Below are 16649 nucleotides of genomic sequence, written 5' to 3'. Positions count from 1 at the left end.
TTATGGGCAGCCCACAATCTCTTCTAGCAAACTAGTCTAATTTTGCTTCAAGACTCATACACTGCAGAGCCAGAAAGATAACTCAAAAGAATGAAGACACTTCACATGGAGGCCCCAGGTTTGATAACTGACACTACATGGTCCCCAAAACATCATGGGAGACTCCGATCACCAATAATGTGCCCCTGCTAGGCCCTGAGCATTGCTGGACCCAAGCACTGAACTGCCTGACCTACACAGCCAGGTCAAGTCTCACCAGTAATGAGCCCAGGACTACCTGATAACTACTTGGGAACACCCTTTAAAAATCAAACCCTCATATACTGGCAAAGACTTTTGTGATAATGGTATCTACCCCTTAATTTAGAGTAATATAATTTGCCTCTAAAATACTTCCACCCACTGTTCCTACTGCCTGCTTCACAATTCCTACTCTGACACGTTTATTTTCTTTGTAATTGGTGGCCTCTTCCAAATATGAAGGCAGTACCACAAGCCTTTCCAGATCTTCTTCATTAGCTTTAGTTTCCTTGGCAGTCAAAAGTGGCTTTACTTTCTATGCCAGACCACATTGCCTGAAATGTGGCCTTACTTCAGATTCTTCTTGATTTTATAGGTATAAAAGGACAAGATGGAATAGTTGGCGAAAAAGGTTTCCCAGGAAACAAAGGTGAAGATGGAAGAGTTGGCATTCCTGGAGATATTGGCCTTCCTGGCTCCCCAGGTACTAGGCTACATGCCAATTCTATTCTGAAAGAGTCAAGACTAGCTTTAAATCAGGAGCCATTTTTAATTTCTGCCTTGGTTTCACTACTAGGCATCCCTGGCACTGCTGGCATGACTGGACATCCAGGCTTTCTGGGTTCTCCTGGCCACCCAGGGGCAACTGGGCTGCTGGGACTCCCTGGCTTAAAAGGAACCAAAGGTTTGTGTATTTTTGAAATGGCTGTGAGAAATAGGGTTCATCCTTCAAAAAAAGAACAAAAAAGGACTCTATATTAGGAGATACCATTTGGGATTGAACTATATCCAGAAGAATCAATGACTGGAATGCATAAGAGATAATGGAAAAGGAGAATGAGAGGGGGAAAAGCAGATCTAGCTTAAATGGGGAGATACCATTGCATTCATGGACAGAAGAGTTAGCAGGGAAGGTTGATACCCTAGTATTCATAGTCTTTCACTTAGAGAGATATCAGCCAGCAAAATCTATAGAACCTATTTCTAGTTGACAACTCAGTCTTGTTGTTGCCACTCTGAGTTCTTCCTGGAGACACCTAGTTATGTGCCACCCCGCTTTTGAAGCTATATGGGTTGCCCAATGGAAGGTAGTAAAACAATAAACGTTAGGGGGATAGAAGTTAGAAGTGAACCAGCCTCCCTTAGAGCATTGAATCATGCCTCAAGAAAGACTGCAACCTTTTAAATAAAATATTTTACATTGGGGAGGGGAGAAAGGGCTGGAAATATAGTACAGAGGGAAGGGCACTTGCATGTGGTTGATCTAGGTTTAATCCCCAGCACCCCTGAGCACCACTGGGTGCAGCCTGAAAAAATAAACCAAAACAAAGTGCAATGCACATAGGGACAGATAGCTTCCTCTTACTATGATTTCTATCTTCTATGTTCTTCCCTTCAGGTTTTCCTGGACTTCCTGGCTTACATGGACTGAATGGTCTTCCAGGAAACAAAGGAGATCATGGAACACAAGGTAAGCAAGACCTTCAAGGGCAAGTTGGAAGCACCACTTTTCCCAAAAGACTGGCAGAGGCTCACCATGAGTTCTAAACTGTAGTGCATCATCACATATCCTAGGATTCATAAATCTGCAAAGCACACATTTCAGTGTCCCTTGGTGCAGGAAGGAAGGAAGATAGAATTTTTCCTTTCATTTAAATGAGCTCACTTTCCTGTTACCTTAGTAGCCAGCCTCTTTGGTCCGTTGCGCAGGCCCCTTGAGTCCCTACTTAGTAAGTTAGGCATGAAGACTTCACTCTGAGTTCTATCCTCTTTTTTTTGTGTTAGGAACTAGTTTAACTGGTGTGCCTGGACCAGCTGGCCCACCTGGTCTCAAAGGAGAAAAAGGCTCTCCAGGAACTGGTGTTGGTATCTCAGGAAACCCAGGGATGAAAGGACAGAAAGGTAGCCAAGGTAAGTGATCCCAACTCAGGCCTTATAGAAACTGAAAGGAGCCTGACTTGGAGAATTTGGGTTAGGGTTCATTGGGACCATAGAAATAACAGTTGATTTATACAATTCTTCCCACCTCTGGAAGTCTCAAAAACCAATGGAACTAACTGCTCAGAAAGAGAGACTAGGTCTTGCTTTGGGCTTCCCCGAGAAAGCATGTCAGTGAAAAAAATCATTGAGTCATTGAGTCCCTTCTAGTATCCAGGTTCCCATCCCTTTCCTTCATTAATCACAGCAACTCTTTTGCAAACTTGGCTAGGACACTGGGCTAGGACACTGGTTCAGTGGCCCTGAGTAAAGGTTTATTACACCTAGTGGGAGATTTGCTAGAAGTTCCTCAGTGTCCAATAGGGGTCCTGGGAAGACAATGTGACCACTGGGCAGAATCCGAGACTGAAGATAAATGTCTTCATTTGGCCAGACGCAGAGCAAGCACTCAATTACAGTTTGTTGGGTTAACTGGAAAACAGGTTTCCCTCTAATCTCAGCCCAGACACCACATATTGTCTGAAGTCCTTTTCTCAACCTCCCTTTCCCACCTCGCAGAGAGCAAAAAATGGGTTCTGATACTTTGAGTCTCCTTATGGATTTCCAAAAGACCACTCAACCTAAACAGGAAATGACTTGAGCATAGCATTATGAAGTCATGATGCTATGTTATGAAGTCACTCTGAAGTCAGATGATGTGGCTTCATATACCAGCTCTACCTCTCACTAGCTCTGTGACCTTAAACCAGGCAGTTACTTGATCTTTAAGAGCCAAATGAACCTTTAGTTTTCCTTTTCTTTAAAAGAGAAATAATAGAGGCTGGAGCGATAGCACAGCGGGTAGGGCGTTTGCCTTGCACGCGGCCAACCCGGGTTCGATTCCCAGCATCGAGAAAAAACGGGTTCGATTCCCAGCATCAAGAAAAAAAAAGTGAATCTGCCTCATTGCTTAAGTGAGGAATCAGTGAAGAGTGAGACCCTATCTGAGCACTTGGCCAAGTATCTGGCACAGAGTAGGTACTCAAAATTGCTGCACATTGTATTATTACTGGTTACCTGGGAGAATTATATTTGCAAAATGTTCTCTACCTCAATGTTCTGGTGCCCAATATATCATCCTATTTTCTCTGTTTGTGTGGATGTTCGAATGATGTGCGTATTTTCCAGGAACTATAGTCACATCAATTCATTTCCTAGTGCATTTAATATGAATGCATCTGCCCTCTCTATGTTTACTCTTCCCTTGATTGGGGCCAAGCTGTTCTTTTCTGAAAGCCAGAAGCTTGCCCACAGTGAGAGTTCACATAGGGTCTCAGCTGGAGGGTTTTGAGCTGCAGGGTCTCTCGTGGCTTCTCTCTTACAAAAGACACAGGAGAGTGTTTGGGGAAATAGTACAGTGGGTAGGGCAGTTGCCTTACATGGGACTGACCTGGATTCAATTCTATATGTTCACCTGAGCACAACCAGGAGTGAACCCTGAGCACGAAGCCAAGGATAAGCCCTGAGCACTGCTGGGTGTGGATCCCCACCAAATATTCATCAACAAACTATAATATAAAGGGAGGATGAACATAACAGTAATTTTTGCCTCTTTGAGGGAAGGACTGAGGTGGAAATCTGTGTAAGGCATGGAAAGAAATAAATGTAGCATCAAATTTTTCCATACTTATATGGTTGGGACATGAATACTCATCATATCCTAGTTGTTTTTAATAATAATGAAAACATTATGAAATAATAATTCCATATTACTTCATAACATGATATATAAGTCTCAAGAGTCCTTATCAATATATAATTCAAAGTATATTTAAAGGAGACAGCAAGCATCACCTTTTCCCTCTCATAGGAACTTATCTCAAATTTGAACATGAAACTTGACGTAAAATGAGCATCTTGCCCTCAGAAAGACTTTTTAGAGCAATTCTTATATCTTTAGCTGAATAACTTTAAATTACACCATTTATTTTTGTATTTTCTCCAAATTGCCAGAGACTGCATTTTTGTACATTGAGGGTTTTTAAAGAGCCTCTGAAATGTATTGGTGAAAAATCTATTATCTTGTTATTTCATCCGTTCATTTAAAGTTGTTTGTTTTGTTCCTAAGCATAGAAATGCATGCACTTATTTTTAGCTACTTGAAATCAGTAGTACCTTTACTTCAGGTTTAATTATATATTGGCATAGTAAGAAGGTCAAGAAATAGGTACAAAAAGAAGATTCCAAGAACTTCCATAGGAAATTTTATAATCTGTGTGCTGCCCACTTTGCTCTTACATGTGGTATCTCTTTTTATTGATTTTGCATAATTTCAGCATAGCACTGTAGCACTGTCATCCTGTTGTTCATCGATTTGCTCGAGCAGGCACCAGTAATGTCTCCATTGTGAGACTTGTTACCTGGCAGGGTAAACACCATTATCATGTAGGTGGTTTTCCCAGGGCAAGGCTCATCCATTGCACTTGGGATGTGTTGATCCCTGCAATTTCCCCAAAGGTGGGAAACTTGACTGCAAAGTTCAGCATATGCAGATATATATGTGTGTATAGTGATATTTCCAAGGAAAAATACAATATGTCTTTTTTTTCAGATTTTTACATTTGTGAAAAAGGCAAACACGTCAAAGGTTCATCAAGTTACAACTGACAATTACAAGTGGCTTCATAACTAGTTTTCCTTTCTAATTTTATTTTTTCTCCAGACCCATAGTAATCTGGAAAGCTTTCTTATTTTTTTCATTGTTGTATTTTCTCAGCATTCAATTAACTAACATCTACCAGTTTTACAAGTTTTCATGGAGTTACTATTTATTAGCTAAAGAAAAGATGAAAAACTCAACTTCAATTTTTACTTTCTTTGTCAGATAAATTAATTATACCATCAGTTTGTTGGATATTCTTGTTACAATATAAGAATCGTAACCATCAGAACAGTTTATCAGTTTGAATCTATTTCTCCTCATTTGGAAAACATCTAGAATACACCAAAGTAACAAATATGTGACTTCCATGTAATAAGTATAATATGGACTTTTCCTGCTATCGGTATGTTTTTCCATCAAAACAACCATCTCTGTATTTGACTTGTGACTGTTAAATAAATTATCTTCAGCATTTGAAATCGTTGGCTTTGAACATATTATAATAGAAATCATTCCACAAACAGAATCCACATAAAGTGGTACCACAAATTGAACACATGCGTTTTCAGTATCTACTCTAATCAGGGGGCATTTCTTCCTTGACCAAAAAGGGGAAAGGGACTTAGTACAGAAAAAAAAATTTCTATAGATAATTAAGCAAGCACTCTGCTGATATTATGAATCACCTCTAAGAGAATTTTTTCACTTCCTTAGAAGACCTAGAAGTTAACTCCCAAAGACCTGACTTGCCAGTGTCCTTTCTACAACATTCCATCCATGCTAGTGTGCCTTCTGTCTTGTGCCTTCTGACTGATTAGGATCTGTGTCACCTTCATCTGTAACCTTCTCTGCATTGTCAGACGAAAACTGGCTAACTAAATGAATTGTGTGACTTGGACTATAAGAACATCACGGAAAAGTTCAGTCCAGGTGCTACAGTCATTCCATCTTCTTTCCCAGCTTTGGGGGGAATCTGCCTAAAATAATTCCATGACCAGTGAGGTTGAGTAGCTTGAACTACTGAAATTCTATCCCCACCCTCACCCCAATTCAGAGCTTGAGGGGAAACCTGAGCCCTTGTCAGCAGCTGTTTGCTGTGTGCAAAGGTTAGCAGCAGGGAGAAGAGCCCTCTGCTGGCGGTTGCTGGTCCGACATCTTTCATAGTCTGCTTCCGTATTCTCTGCAAAAAACCCCAGCCCTTTCTTGGGTGCCCACGCCCATGCAGCATCTTTTATTTATTCTTTGCAGGATTCCCAGGTCTCCAGGGCCCTGCTGGTCCCCCTGGTGCCCCAGGCCTCTCATTTCCCTCAGTCATAGCAGGACAGCCTGGCGACCCTGGGCGACCAGGCCTAGATGGAGAACGAGGTAAAGACAGAAACCCAAAGAGGGTGGCTGTTGCCTTTTGTCTGGAATTTGGGTGGGACACAGTTGTCCTGTACACACAATCCAGTGGCATTCCTATTACTGAACATGCATGAACCTCCCACCTCAACCCTCACGTCTTGCCCTCCCAACCAGGGTCTCAGGGGACTGGAACAGGGCTGTACTTTGCTAAAGGATCTGGGATGGTCAGGCAGTGGGACCCTACGGATGGCGAGGGAACATTCTCTGTCCTGGGAATGGGCTTTGCCTTCTTATCCGTCCTCAGACTTTCCGAAGCTGCCACATCCTGCTCACCCCTCTTCCAATCTTATATCCCCAGGCCGTCCAGGCCTTCCAGGACCTCCAGGTCTCCCTGGGCCAACCTCGGATCAAGGCGACCCTGGAGACCCTGGCATCCCTGGAATTCCTGGCCCTCAAGGGCCCCAGGGAGACCAAGGAATTCCAGGTTTCTCTGGCCTTCCTGGAGAGCTAGGACTAAAAGGTATGGCTGCTTGGCTAGCTTCTGGGCCCTTTCCCACACCTTGGTGTGAGATGGGGCCTTCTTGCCACCCCTTGAAGAAGGACCAAACTACTAATACAATAAGAATGCACTTCCGGCCTGCAGTTCCACCTATTATCAAACCACTCCCCAGGGCAGAAGGGATAGTACAGGGGGTGATGTGTTTTCCTTGCATGTGGCTGACCCCAGCTCAACCCCCAGCACCATAGTACCATCAGCACTGCCAAGAGTAACCCCTGAGCACCATGAGGTGTAGCCCCTACCCTGCTCCCGCAGAAAATCCCCACCCCACAACCACCACCAACACCACTTTGTCTGTCCTGACTTGCTTCCCTTTGGACTTTGTCAGGCATGAGAGGTGAGCCTGGATTCATGGGAATTCCAGGCAAGGTTGGTCCACCTGGAGACCCAGGATTTCCCGGGATGAAGGGAGAGGCAGGGCCAAGAGGTGAGTTGAGAGTATCTTTTGGGCGGATCCTGTGCCCACGGGAGGGGTCTGTGGGGAATGTCTCTTCAGGAGTCACCGCCCACCATACCAACAATGCCTGGATGCCTGGAGCTGCTCTGTCAAGTTCCTCTGTAGAGGCGTTTTCTCCACCTGGAGGATACCTCTCTGCCTATCAGCCCCTGAAGGCCACTGCTCCTTCACCGCTACGGATCCTGCTACTGACTTCCCATCTCTGTATTGGTTTTGCACTCATGGTGTTGGGTTTACACTTGGACCACCACTCACCTGTTTGCCCAACCCAGGAATTATGTACCATCCTTTATCTCCTACCACCTCCTACTCATATACATCCAATTCCATAGCAGCCCTGTGAGGGTTGGAGCTCCTAAATTTGTCTTATAATCACTCAGCACTCACTTCCACTGCTATGCTTCACGTTCTATCCACTGCCATTCATCATGTGAACTCATGGCAGTGACCTAACTCTTCTCTCATCTTTCATTGTGCACCTCCCCCAATAATCATTTCTCCAAACAGTGGAGAAATGATTTTCTGTTTTATAAAAACAGAATTTATGGGGGTTCAGAGAGATGACACAGCAGGCAGGGCACTTGCTTGCATGTGACTGACTTGGCTTTGATCCTTGGCACCCCATATTATCCCTGGAGCACTGTCAGGAGTGATCTCTGAGCACAGAGACAGGAGTTAGCACTGAGCACTACCAGATGTGGCCTAAGTATTTAAAAAATAAGGGGCTGGAGCGATAGTACAGTGGGTAGGGCATTTGCCTTGCACACGACTGACTCAGGTTTGATCCCCAGCATCCGATATGGTCCCCCAAGAACTGCCAGAGGTAATTCCTGGATGCAGAGTCATGAATAACCCCTGAGCAATGCCAGGTGCAGCCCATAAAGCAAAAGAAAAAACCATAAAAATAAAACCAAACAGAACTAAAACATTGGTTTCTCGTGGTAAAAATTAACATAAATCCCCGTGTATAGCACCTCCCTTTTCACCCTCACCACATTCTTCCCCTTTGCTGACCCTTATGCTGTTGTCACACTCTGTGGCATGGCTGACCACAGCACTTTTGCACATGCTCATTCCACTTCTTGGAATAATCCCTCATATCCCTCTACTGCTTGGATGGTATCAGCTTACACGTCACTGTGTAAGTAGTTACAAAGGGGCACTTATCACTCTCTAAAACCACCCCTACCTTTATTCCTCTGGCATGGCACTGTTCATTGCTTCCATAGCACTTAACACAAGCTGAAGTAAGGTAAACAGTATTTGCCTGGCTGTGCATTTTTCATCTTTTTTCACCAGGTCATAATAATCACCACAAAGTTCTGTCTTATTCACTGCTCTGTCCCCAGACCAGCCAAGGTTCTGGCATAGTATAGGCACTAAAGAAATCCTCACTCAGTTCATTAGTAAGCAAATTGACATTTTAGCTTTGAATATAAAACAGTTGCTGGGGGCTGGGATACTAGGAACTGATGCCACCCCAACCTCTGGGCTTGGATGCAGCCCCTCATCCTCTTTGGCAGCCTCCTTGTAACCAAGCACACCAGCCCAAAGGCTCCGCCCACCATATTCATGATAAACATTTTTCAACTTGTCTACTGCATTCTTGGACCCTGTGCTGGGCGTTAAAATGAATGTAACATAGCCCCTAAGCTCAAAAAGCTACCACCCCCCTGAGGAGATTAATAAGTCAAGAGGTCACTGTATAGAGTACGGTAAGATCTGTCCTAACACTATCAAATGAGAATGCTGGAGGCAAATAGGAAGAGCAGAAAACTGGTCCTTATGAACTGCTCCCCCCAAAAAAGCCTCTTGGGGACCCATTCTGGTTGCATCCTCTGCCTCTGCCTGACATTGCCACTTCCCCGCCTGCTTCCTACAGGCTTTTCTGGGCCCCGAGGTGCTCCTGGACAAACACCCACTGCAGAAGAACTCCAGGCCCCTCCTGGAGTCTCGGGTCTACCAGGCATTGATGGCATCCCTGGCCTTGCAGGGGACCCTGGGGTTCAAGGTCCTGGAGGCTTACAAGGTGAGAAGGGCGCCTCAGAAAGGGGACTTGGCAAGAGAAGACGGCCTTGACTGAGAAGCTGAAGCAGCTGGCTGGGGACCCCAGCTCCAGTGGGGCGCCTTCATCCAACATTTCCTCTGTTCCTTCACAAAGCTGCTAAAGTTCTTCCCAGGAAGAAGGGCCAGCAGGGCAGTGGTTGTACTTGGCTTGCGAGAATGGCTGTGCAGAGCATAGCAACTGCCCCACACAGCGTGTCTCCCGCTGGCACGGCTCTGCTGAGGGAAAGAATGTGCTGGGAGATAAGTACAATGGAGAAAGTTGGGAGGTCGGAAAGCTGGCTTCTAATCCCAGCTTTGCTCCAACTGGAGTAAGTTTGCAGTCTCTCTGGGCTTCGGGGGCCTCCTTTCTGGCGTGGGACACCAGCAGTTGCCCTGCATACTTCCCAGCATGGGTGGTAGGATAAAAGACTGGGAAAAGAAATGAGTGTGAATGGGGCTTAGAAGGGTAAAATTCAGAGCCCAGTCCCAGGGTCAAGTTGCCCTGAAGCCAAGAAACATCTAGCCTAGATCCTCAGGCTGAGGTCAATGTGTGCTCCAAATTGATGGTCAGTTCGCCCTCTGCTGGTGAGTCCCAGTCATGACATACCTGTCCTCTTTCTCAGAGAGCACCCTGGGCTCTTCCACATTGTGTATGCCCTGTGCACCTTTTCTTGCAGGCTCCAAAGGATTACCCGGCATCTCTGGCAAAGATGGCCCCAATGGACTCCCCGGCCCACCTGGGGCTCTTGGCAATCCTGGTGTCCCTGGACTACAAGGCCCTCCAGGATTTGAAGGTGTGGTGATGTTGGCACTAACGAGGCAGAGGACTTCTCTGAGGGTTTGAGGCTTGAGATTGAGACAAATTCTCAAATCTGAGAATTAGAAAACCCAGAAGTCAAGCTTGATAGCACCATCTCAGAAACTAGGCTCAGGACATTTGCTCACCAACCCCATTCAAGACTGTGAATCATTAGAGAGCTCCATTCTGAAAGGCAAAGCACTGTTACAAATATTTTCCTATGTTCTCTTCTAAAAGTTATGGATCTGCCGTTTAGCATGGTGCCCTATCCCGCACCTCCCTTTTACTACTCAGAAATTCTGACATGGATGGAAGGGATGGCTGACAATTTCATGAAATGTATCAGCAATGACTAACCAGTTGTCCAGAGTAAACAGCAGTTCTGAGGCTTAGTGGGAAGGGCATGCCATGAGTTAGCTACATTGACGTTGGGGCAAAAGAGAAGGACAGGATTTTCCCCTGCTAATCCCAACTCTGGTTCTGCTGCCGCTGATTCAGCTAATATTTGTTCTCTGAGAACCTGCAGAGTCAACTGGAGATGAACTCCTTTCTGCCCCCTCATCCCCTCATAAAAAACCCCAGGCCAGGCTGCTGTGGAAGGAAAACAGTATGGGTGCTTTTGCAAATGGGACTTTTGTAGCCATATACATCTGAGTTGGTGGTAAAACTCGACCACTGACTCTTGGACTTCTGAACTTCAGCTTCTGTATTTATGAATTGGAGTGATAAGGTTGTTATGGGAGGCAAGTGAGGTGACACATGTACCTAACACATCCTGCTCAAGGGTTGGCACAAAGCAAACAGCTGCTGTTTGGTTGGTTGTATCTTACTCACCCATTTTCTGTGTTCTTCCTCTTAGGACCTCCAGGGAAGCAGGGACCCCATGGGAAGCCTGGAATGCCTGCGCAGAGTGTGAGAGTGGGCTACACTCTGGTGAAACACAGCCAGTCTAAACAAGTGCCCCAGTGCCCTCTCGGGATGAAGCAGCTGTGGGTGGGTTACAGCTTGCTGTTTGTGGAGGGACAGGAGAAAGCCCACAACCAGGACTTAGGTAGGTACAAGCTACGACAGCCAGCCCATCCATCTGCTCAAGAACCAAGATTCGGACTCAGGGAGATAGTTCAAAGGGCTTGAACATATGCCTGTACGTGGGAGCCCCAGGTTTGATCCCTGATACTGAGTATGTGGTGCTCCAGGTGAATGTGGGTGGCTCCAGCACTACCAGGTGTGGCCTAAAACAAAAAGAACTGAGTTGGGGGCTGCAGAGACAGTAGAGTGGGTAGGCACGTATTTGCACACAGCTGGCCTGGGTTTGATTTCTGACACCCCACGTGGTGGCCTGAGCTCTGCTAGGAGTGACCCCTGAGCACAGAGGCAGAAGAGAACTCTGAGCACCACCAGGTGTGGCACAGCACCCCCCCACCCCCCGAAAGAACTGAGTGGCCCTCTTTACTATGCCTCGTTCTTGACTGAAGGGGCCCGCTGGAGATCAGTAGGTCATGAGCAAGCATTCAGGAGTCAGGCAGATCTGGGTTCTAACCCTTGAGTATAATAGCATAGCAGCAGCATAAGTGAGACAAACGTCCTTGATCTCGTTAAGCCTCTAGGTCCTCCTAATGAGCAAGATTAATTCTAGGAATACCTCATAGGCTGGTGAAAAGATGACCTGAGTCCCCTATGTCAAATGCTAGAACATTTGGCACATATTAAGCCCCTATTACATGCTAGCAATTAGCATGGTAGTAATAATATGACCTGTGGTGCAATGATAATTGCCCAAGAATTAATTTTACTGCCTGCAAGTGTGCTGAGCCTTATCAGACTTATGCTATTAAATACTGATTTGAGGGATCAGATAATTAGCACAGCGGGTAAGGCACCATATAGGATCCCATGAGCCCTGCCAGAAGTGATCCCTGCATACAGAACCAGGAGTAAGCCCTGAGCACCACCAGGTGTGACCAAACCCCAACCTCCATGCTGGTTTTACAAAGGAGATTAATCAGGAGAGTTGTTACATAGTTTCTAAATACATTCATTATCCAAAGTTCCTGATACATTGACTTCAGCCGTGCACAATATTCTAGGGTGGTAAAGAGGAGTCCCTGCTCTAGTACACACAAACAGTTGGACATAAAACCACACCATGATCTAGCCCAGCCCCAGTGCTCTCAGACAACCCCCGCCTTGCGCCTCCCACCAGACCTCCCTGCCTTCCCTTTTTCCAGGGTTCGCTGGCTCCTGTTTGCCCCACTTCACCACCATACCCTTCATCTACTGCAACATCAATGAAGTGTGCCACTACGCTAGGCGCAACGACAAATCTTACTGGCTCTCTACAACTGCCTCTATCCCTATGATGCCCATCAGCCAGGCCCAGATTTCCCAATACATCAGCCGCTGCTCTGTGTGTGAGGCACCCTCGCAAGCCATTGCTGTGCACAGCCAAGACATCGCCATTCCACAGTGTCCACTGGGCTGGCGCAGCCTCTGGATTGGGTACTCCTTCCTCATGGTAAGGCCCTACATTGTCCTTCCCCTGATATAGAAACAAGTCAGGGAGCTCTGGAAGGGCTTGGCCAAAGATTAGAGACCTAATTCTGCATGAATGTCAGGTAACCATGGGTTTAAGAACGGGCTGCATCCAGCGGTTCAGGAGTGAATATGAATCAATGACCAACCTCAGAATATCTGCTTGAAGAAAAATGCCTGCCCTAGAGGTAGGCTGGGAATGGAGGGAGATGATGGGAGGGAAACTGGGGACACTCGTGCTGGGATATGTACACTGGTGGAGGGATGGGTGTTGGAACACTATATGACTGAAATCTAATTATGAGCAGCTTTGTAAAGACCTTTCTCACAGTGATTCTATAATAAAATCTTAAGAAATGAAGAAACAAAGAGAGAAGGAAGGAAGGAAGGAAGGAAGGAAGGAAGGAAGGAAGGAAGGAAGGAAGGAAGGAAGGAAGGAAGGAAGGAAGGAAGGAAGGAAGGAAGGAAGAGAGAGAAAGAAAGAACACCCAGTTGGGGTGTACCATGAGGGTCCCCTCTCAAGGCTAGGTCACTCACTTTATTCAGGTGCTGGGGCATGACACTCCCCTTTCTTCTGCTTTCCTGCCCACGCTCTCAAGCCCCCCTGCCCACTGTCATTTCCCCCAAAAGATGAGAGCATGATTTGTTTCTCTGTCCCTGTTGGGATTTTCGTGGCCTCTCCATTTTTGTGGGAACGGGCAATGGTGAGGGATTTGTATCTCCCTAAGCAACAGCTGCGAACAGGGCCCTGGGATGACTCAGTGTCAAAAAATGCCTGCCTTGCAAGTGTGAGGGGAAGCATTCTCTTTCAGGTTCCAGTCACATCACAATCACTGAAGTGGGTCCTTGTGGCTCTGGTAACCTACCTGCTGAAACAGTGTACAATCGTCACACAGCCAGGTGTGTGTGCCCCACAAATGAAATATGTGAGCCCCAGGGAGCACAATTAAAGATGTGCTAGCAGCACAACAAAGTGTGTGTGAACCCTGGGCAGGGCATCAATTATAATGGGAAATAAAGAGGAGAAAGATAAAAGAAGAAAAATAAACTGAGGCTTTCGGTCAACCCAAGGAAGTCTCAAGTCTGTCACAGGTGAATTCAGGGATATCTGAGGACCTCTGATCAAGGAAATGGTCAGGTTCAGGGCCTGAGAACACCAGTGTGCCACTCCCAGAGTACTCTGCCTCGCCAGGCTTCTTTGCTGAAATGCCAGGGGTGAAATAGAATGAATGTGTTCAAGAATTCTAAACAGGTTTTGTTATAGTGTTGTACTTGCTTTGTTGTGTTCTTTGTACATCAGGAAGTCTATCCGAATGTAGTATAGAATCACCTCACTTACCATTCTGACCTCCAACTAAACGGACCAGCAAATGAGGGGAAAAAATGATTCCAAGTTTCCAATAGTACAAAACCCAGGCAGGATAGCACACTTGTTTTGTTCATGAGAGCTCTCTGAAGCCCTTATTCAGACTCTTTACTCCTACCATACACATATTTTAACCTAATAGGATCCCGATTTTCTTCAGAAAATGCATGAGGCAGGAAATTTGAACTGTTTAGTGAGGTATCTGGAGGCACTTGAGACATGCCTACTAGAATAGAGTGTAGAGCAAAGAAACAAGTCCAAGGCCGTGCTCTGAGTACAAAACCCCTGTAGACCATTGCCCAACACGAAAACTGATGTTCACAGCAACAAACCTGGGTCATCTGCAAAGCTGAAAATACATAGTGGCTGCCATTTTGTAAAGTATCTAAATGTGTGGTTTGTTAAAGTTACCCATACCTCTTTTATCATGCATCTAGAACTCACCAGTTGGTTCTTCAAACTAACACTTCCCTGCGTGTCCAAGTTGGGCATCTGTCCAGTTGACCATTTGCTGAACTGAATGTGTGCTTCCATTTATGACTCAGCTAGTATCCCATCTGAGCAGGGGTGCAGGGGAGAGGGGTGGGAAGTAGAAAGATAGGGAGCTAAGTGACTGTTGGTTCATGAACGGCACTCAAAGTAAAATCCTGAAATTATGTGCTGAGGGAGACTTTTGAAAGGATGGGGCTATTGGGCCAAAACTGAGACCCACTTCTCCGCTATAAGAAACAAGCACATTATGTCACTTTGAGGGGAACAGTGCAGATTGAAAATATAGAACGTTCTTAGGAAGGTTGTAACTTCTGCTGGAATGTTGTGTACTTGAAACCTTAACATTCATGGTATTGTAAATCTGTAAATCATGATGCCTAAGATAAACAAATATATACCTCTAATATGTAATATTATGAGAGAGGGAGGCCAACCTGTGGCTTAATGTTTGGAGAATATTAGTGTTGACCTTCTTGAAGAGAAAGGCTCAGATAACTGCATTTCACAACAGATTAAAGGTTCCCTAATTCATCCTTTCTCACACCTGTCCATGCAAGTCTGTGAGGCAGGACACCTAACACACCTTGGGACCCAGTGGGGCACAGCAGTTTGAAAAACTTACTGAGATGGAAGGCTGTGCATATGCAGGGGGGGTAAGTGGTTAGTAGAGAGCATGGAGGGGGGTGTTGCTGCCCTAAGGAAGTCTAAGGAGTGGCCCAAAGCCCCCAAATACAACTTTTGGTATGCTGGCCAGATGCAGAGGCTAAGCCAAGGGAGCAGCGCTTCGGTAGGAAACAAATATCCCTCCCAGGGAGCATAGGGCACCCATCAACTCTTGCGGCACTCACACACCAACCCTCTATTGCAGCACACCGCCGCTGGTGCTGAGGGTGGGGGCCAGTCCCTGGTCTCACCTGGATCCTGCCTGGAGCATTTTCGAGCTACTCCTTTCATCGAGTGCAGTGGTGCCCGGGGCACCTGCCACTACTTTGCCAACAAGTACAGTTTCTGGCTGACGACAGTGGAAGAGCAACAGCAGTTTGAAGAAGAGCCTGTATCAGAAACGCTCAAAGTCGGACAGCTCCATACCCGGGTCAGCCGCTGCCAGGTGTGTGTGAAAAGCCTGTAAGGTGGCACCTGCCATTCTGTCCTTTGCCCTCTCCTCCCTGGCACAATCACCACCTCATGAACTGTAAACGTCTGAAGAAGGAAGGCATCAGCTCTTCTGTGCACCCGTCGAGTCTTGGCGTTTCATGTGGGAGAGTGGATTACTGGACAATGGTCACCCCAACACGCAGGCCAACTGATGAACCCCGCCTTTGAGAGATCTACTGTCTCACTCCAGTCAACTTGGTGCTATCATTTGATTTGGATGTTTGTGTGACTATTCAAGGCTGTCTCTGATAAATCTGCTGGCCACCATTTTCTTAGACTGCTAACTTTCCTTATTGCCTTAATCTGAAAACTCAATATAAAATGATAAGCACCTTTTAAAAAAATGTCCTGAGGTCATCACACATTATTTGACTTAAAATGGAACCCAGTATTTCTACATTTTAAAAGAATTTAACTGGGGCCAGAGAGATAGTATAGTGAGTAGAGTGCTTGTCTTGCTATGTGCGGACCCAGTTTTGATCTTCAGCACTACATATGGTTCCCCCGAACCCCCCTAGGAGTGAGCCTTGAGCACTGCCAGGTGTGGCCTTAAAGAAATCAAACCAAAAATGATCTAACTAAACATGCATGGATGGCTCAAGTCTTCATTGACTTCATCACTCTTCAAGGGGACCCAGTGTGTCTCCGCAGGCAGCAAGGTGGGAGTGGAATGCCTGAGGTGCTTCCCTTGAGAGTCAGCTGGGCCCTGTACTGTTTAGCAAGGCCCAAACACTGAGCAAGCATCATTAATTTCTTGTGAGTTCAGACTTATCACGACTTCCTTGTCAGTTCCCTCCCCAGCTGGAGATGTATGGCTTGGCTTGGGCCAGAGCGGAGAAAAGGATGTACAAATAATAGCCAGACCCATCAAAGAAAATGAGAATGCTCCTGGGCTGGGGATTGATAAGATTGATTTGCTTCTGACTCCAGGAAAGATAAAAACATAAAGTCCTGGTCTCCATTTCTCAGAACTAATTCCCTGTTTATTTCAAACACCATCTAGATGTTTGCAGTGTGGGAAGTTGAAGCTGTGGCATAATGGTTCCTTTGCCATTTTCAAGTTATTGGAAGGTTTCTATA

General features: G+C 45.9%; 1 protein-coding gene and 1 non-coding gene across 2 annotated transcripts in view; both read left to right on the top strand.

The window, feature by feature from the left end:
* Nucleotides 1-15943, top strand: part of COL4A6 (collagen type IV alpha 6 chain) — a 55429-nt gene extending 39486 nt beyond the window's left edge. The window contains exons 32-43 of the mRNA XM_012932218.2: nt 617-724; nt 818-925; nt 1640-1711; nt 2026-2151; nt 6068-6184; nt 6522-6683; nt 7051-7149; nt 9062-9208; nt 9903-10019; nt 10884-11075; nt 12253-12539; nt 15283-15943. Coding sequence (XP_012787672.2) covers nt 617-724; nt 818-925; nt 1640-1711; nt 2026-2151; nt 6068-6184; nt 6522-6683; nt 7051-7149; nt 9062-9208; nt 9903-10019; nt 10884-11075; nt 12253-12539; nt 15283-15543 — 1796 coding nt within the window. The 3' untranslated portion in view covers nt 15544-15943. The remainder of the gene's footprint in view (nt 1-616; nt 725-817; nt 926-1639; nt 1712-2025; nt 2152-6067; nt 6185-6521; nt 6684-7050; nt 7150-9061; nt 9209-9902; nt 10020-10883; nt 11076-12252; nt 12540-15282) is intronic.
* On the top strand, nt 4570-4728 carry LOC129400214 (U1 spliceosomal RNA). Its single transcript, XR_008627530.1, has one exon. It is a non-coding gene; the product is annotated as a U1 spliceosomal RNA (small nuclear RNA).
* Nucleotides 15944-16649: the final 706 nt, after the last annotated feature.

The sequence above is a fragment of the Sorex araneus genome, chromosome X (assembly GCF_027595985.1).
Source record: "Sorex araneus isolate mSorAra2 chromosome X, mSorAra2.pri, whole genome shotgun sequence".
In the NCBI taxonomy this organism is placed as follows: domain Eukaryota; kingdom Metazoa; phylum Chordata; class Mammalia; order Eulipotyphla; family Soricidae; genus Sorex; species Sorex araneus.
The sequence above is the reverse complement of the archived record's forward strand: the minus strand, read 5'-3'. Positions and strand labels throughout refer to the sequence as shown.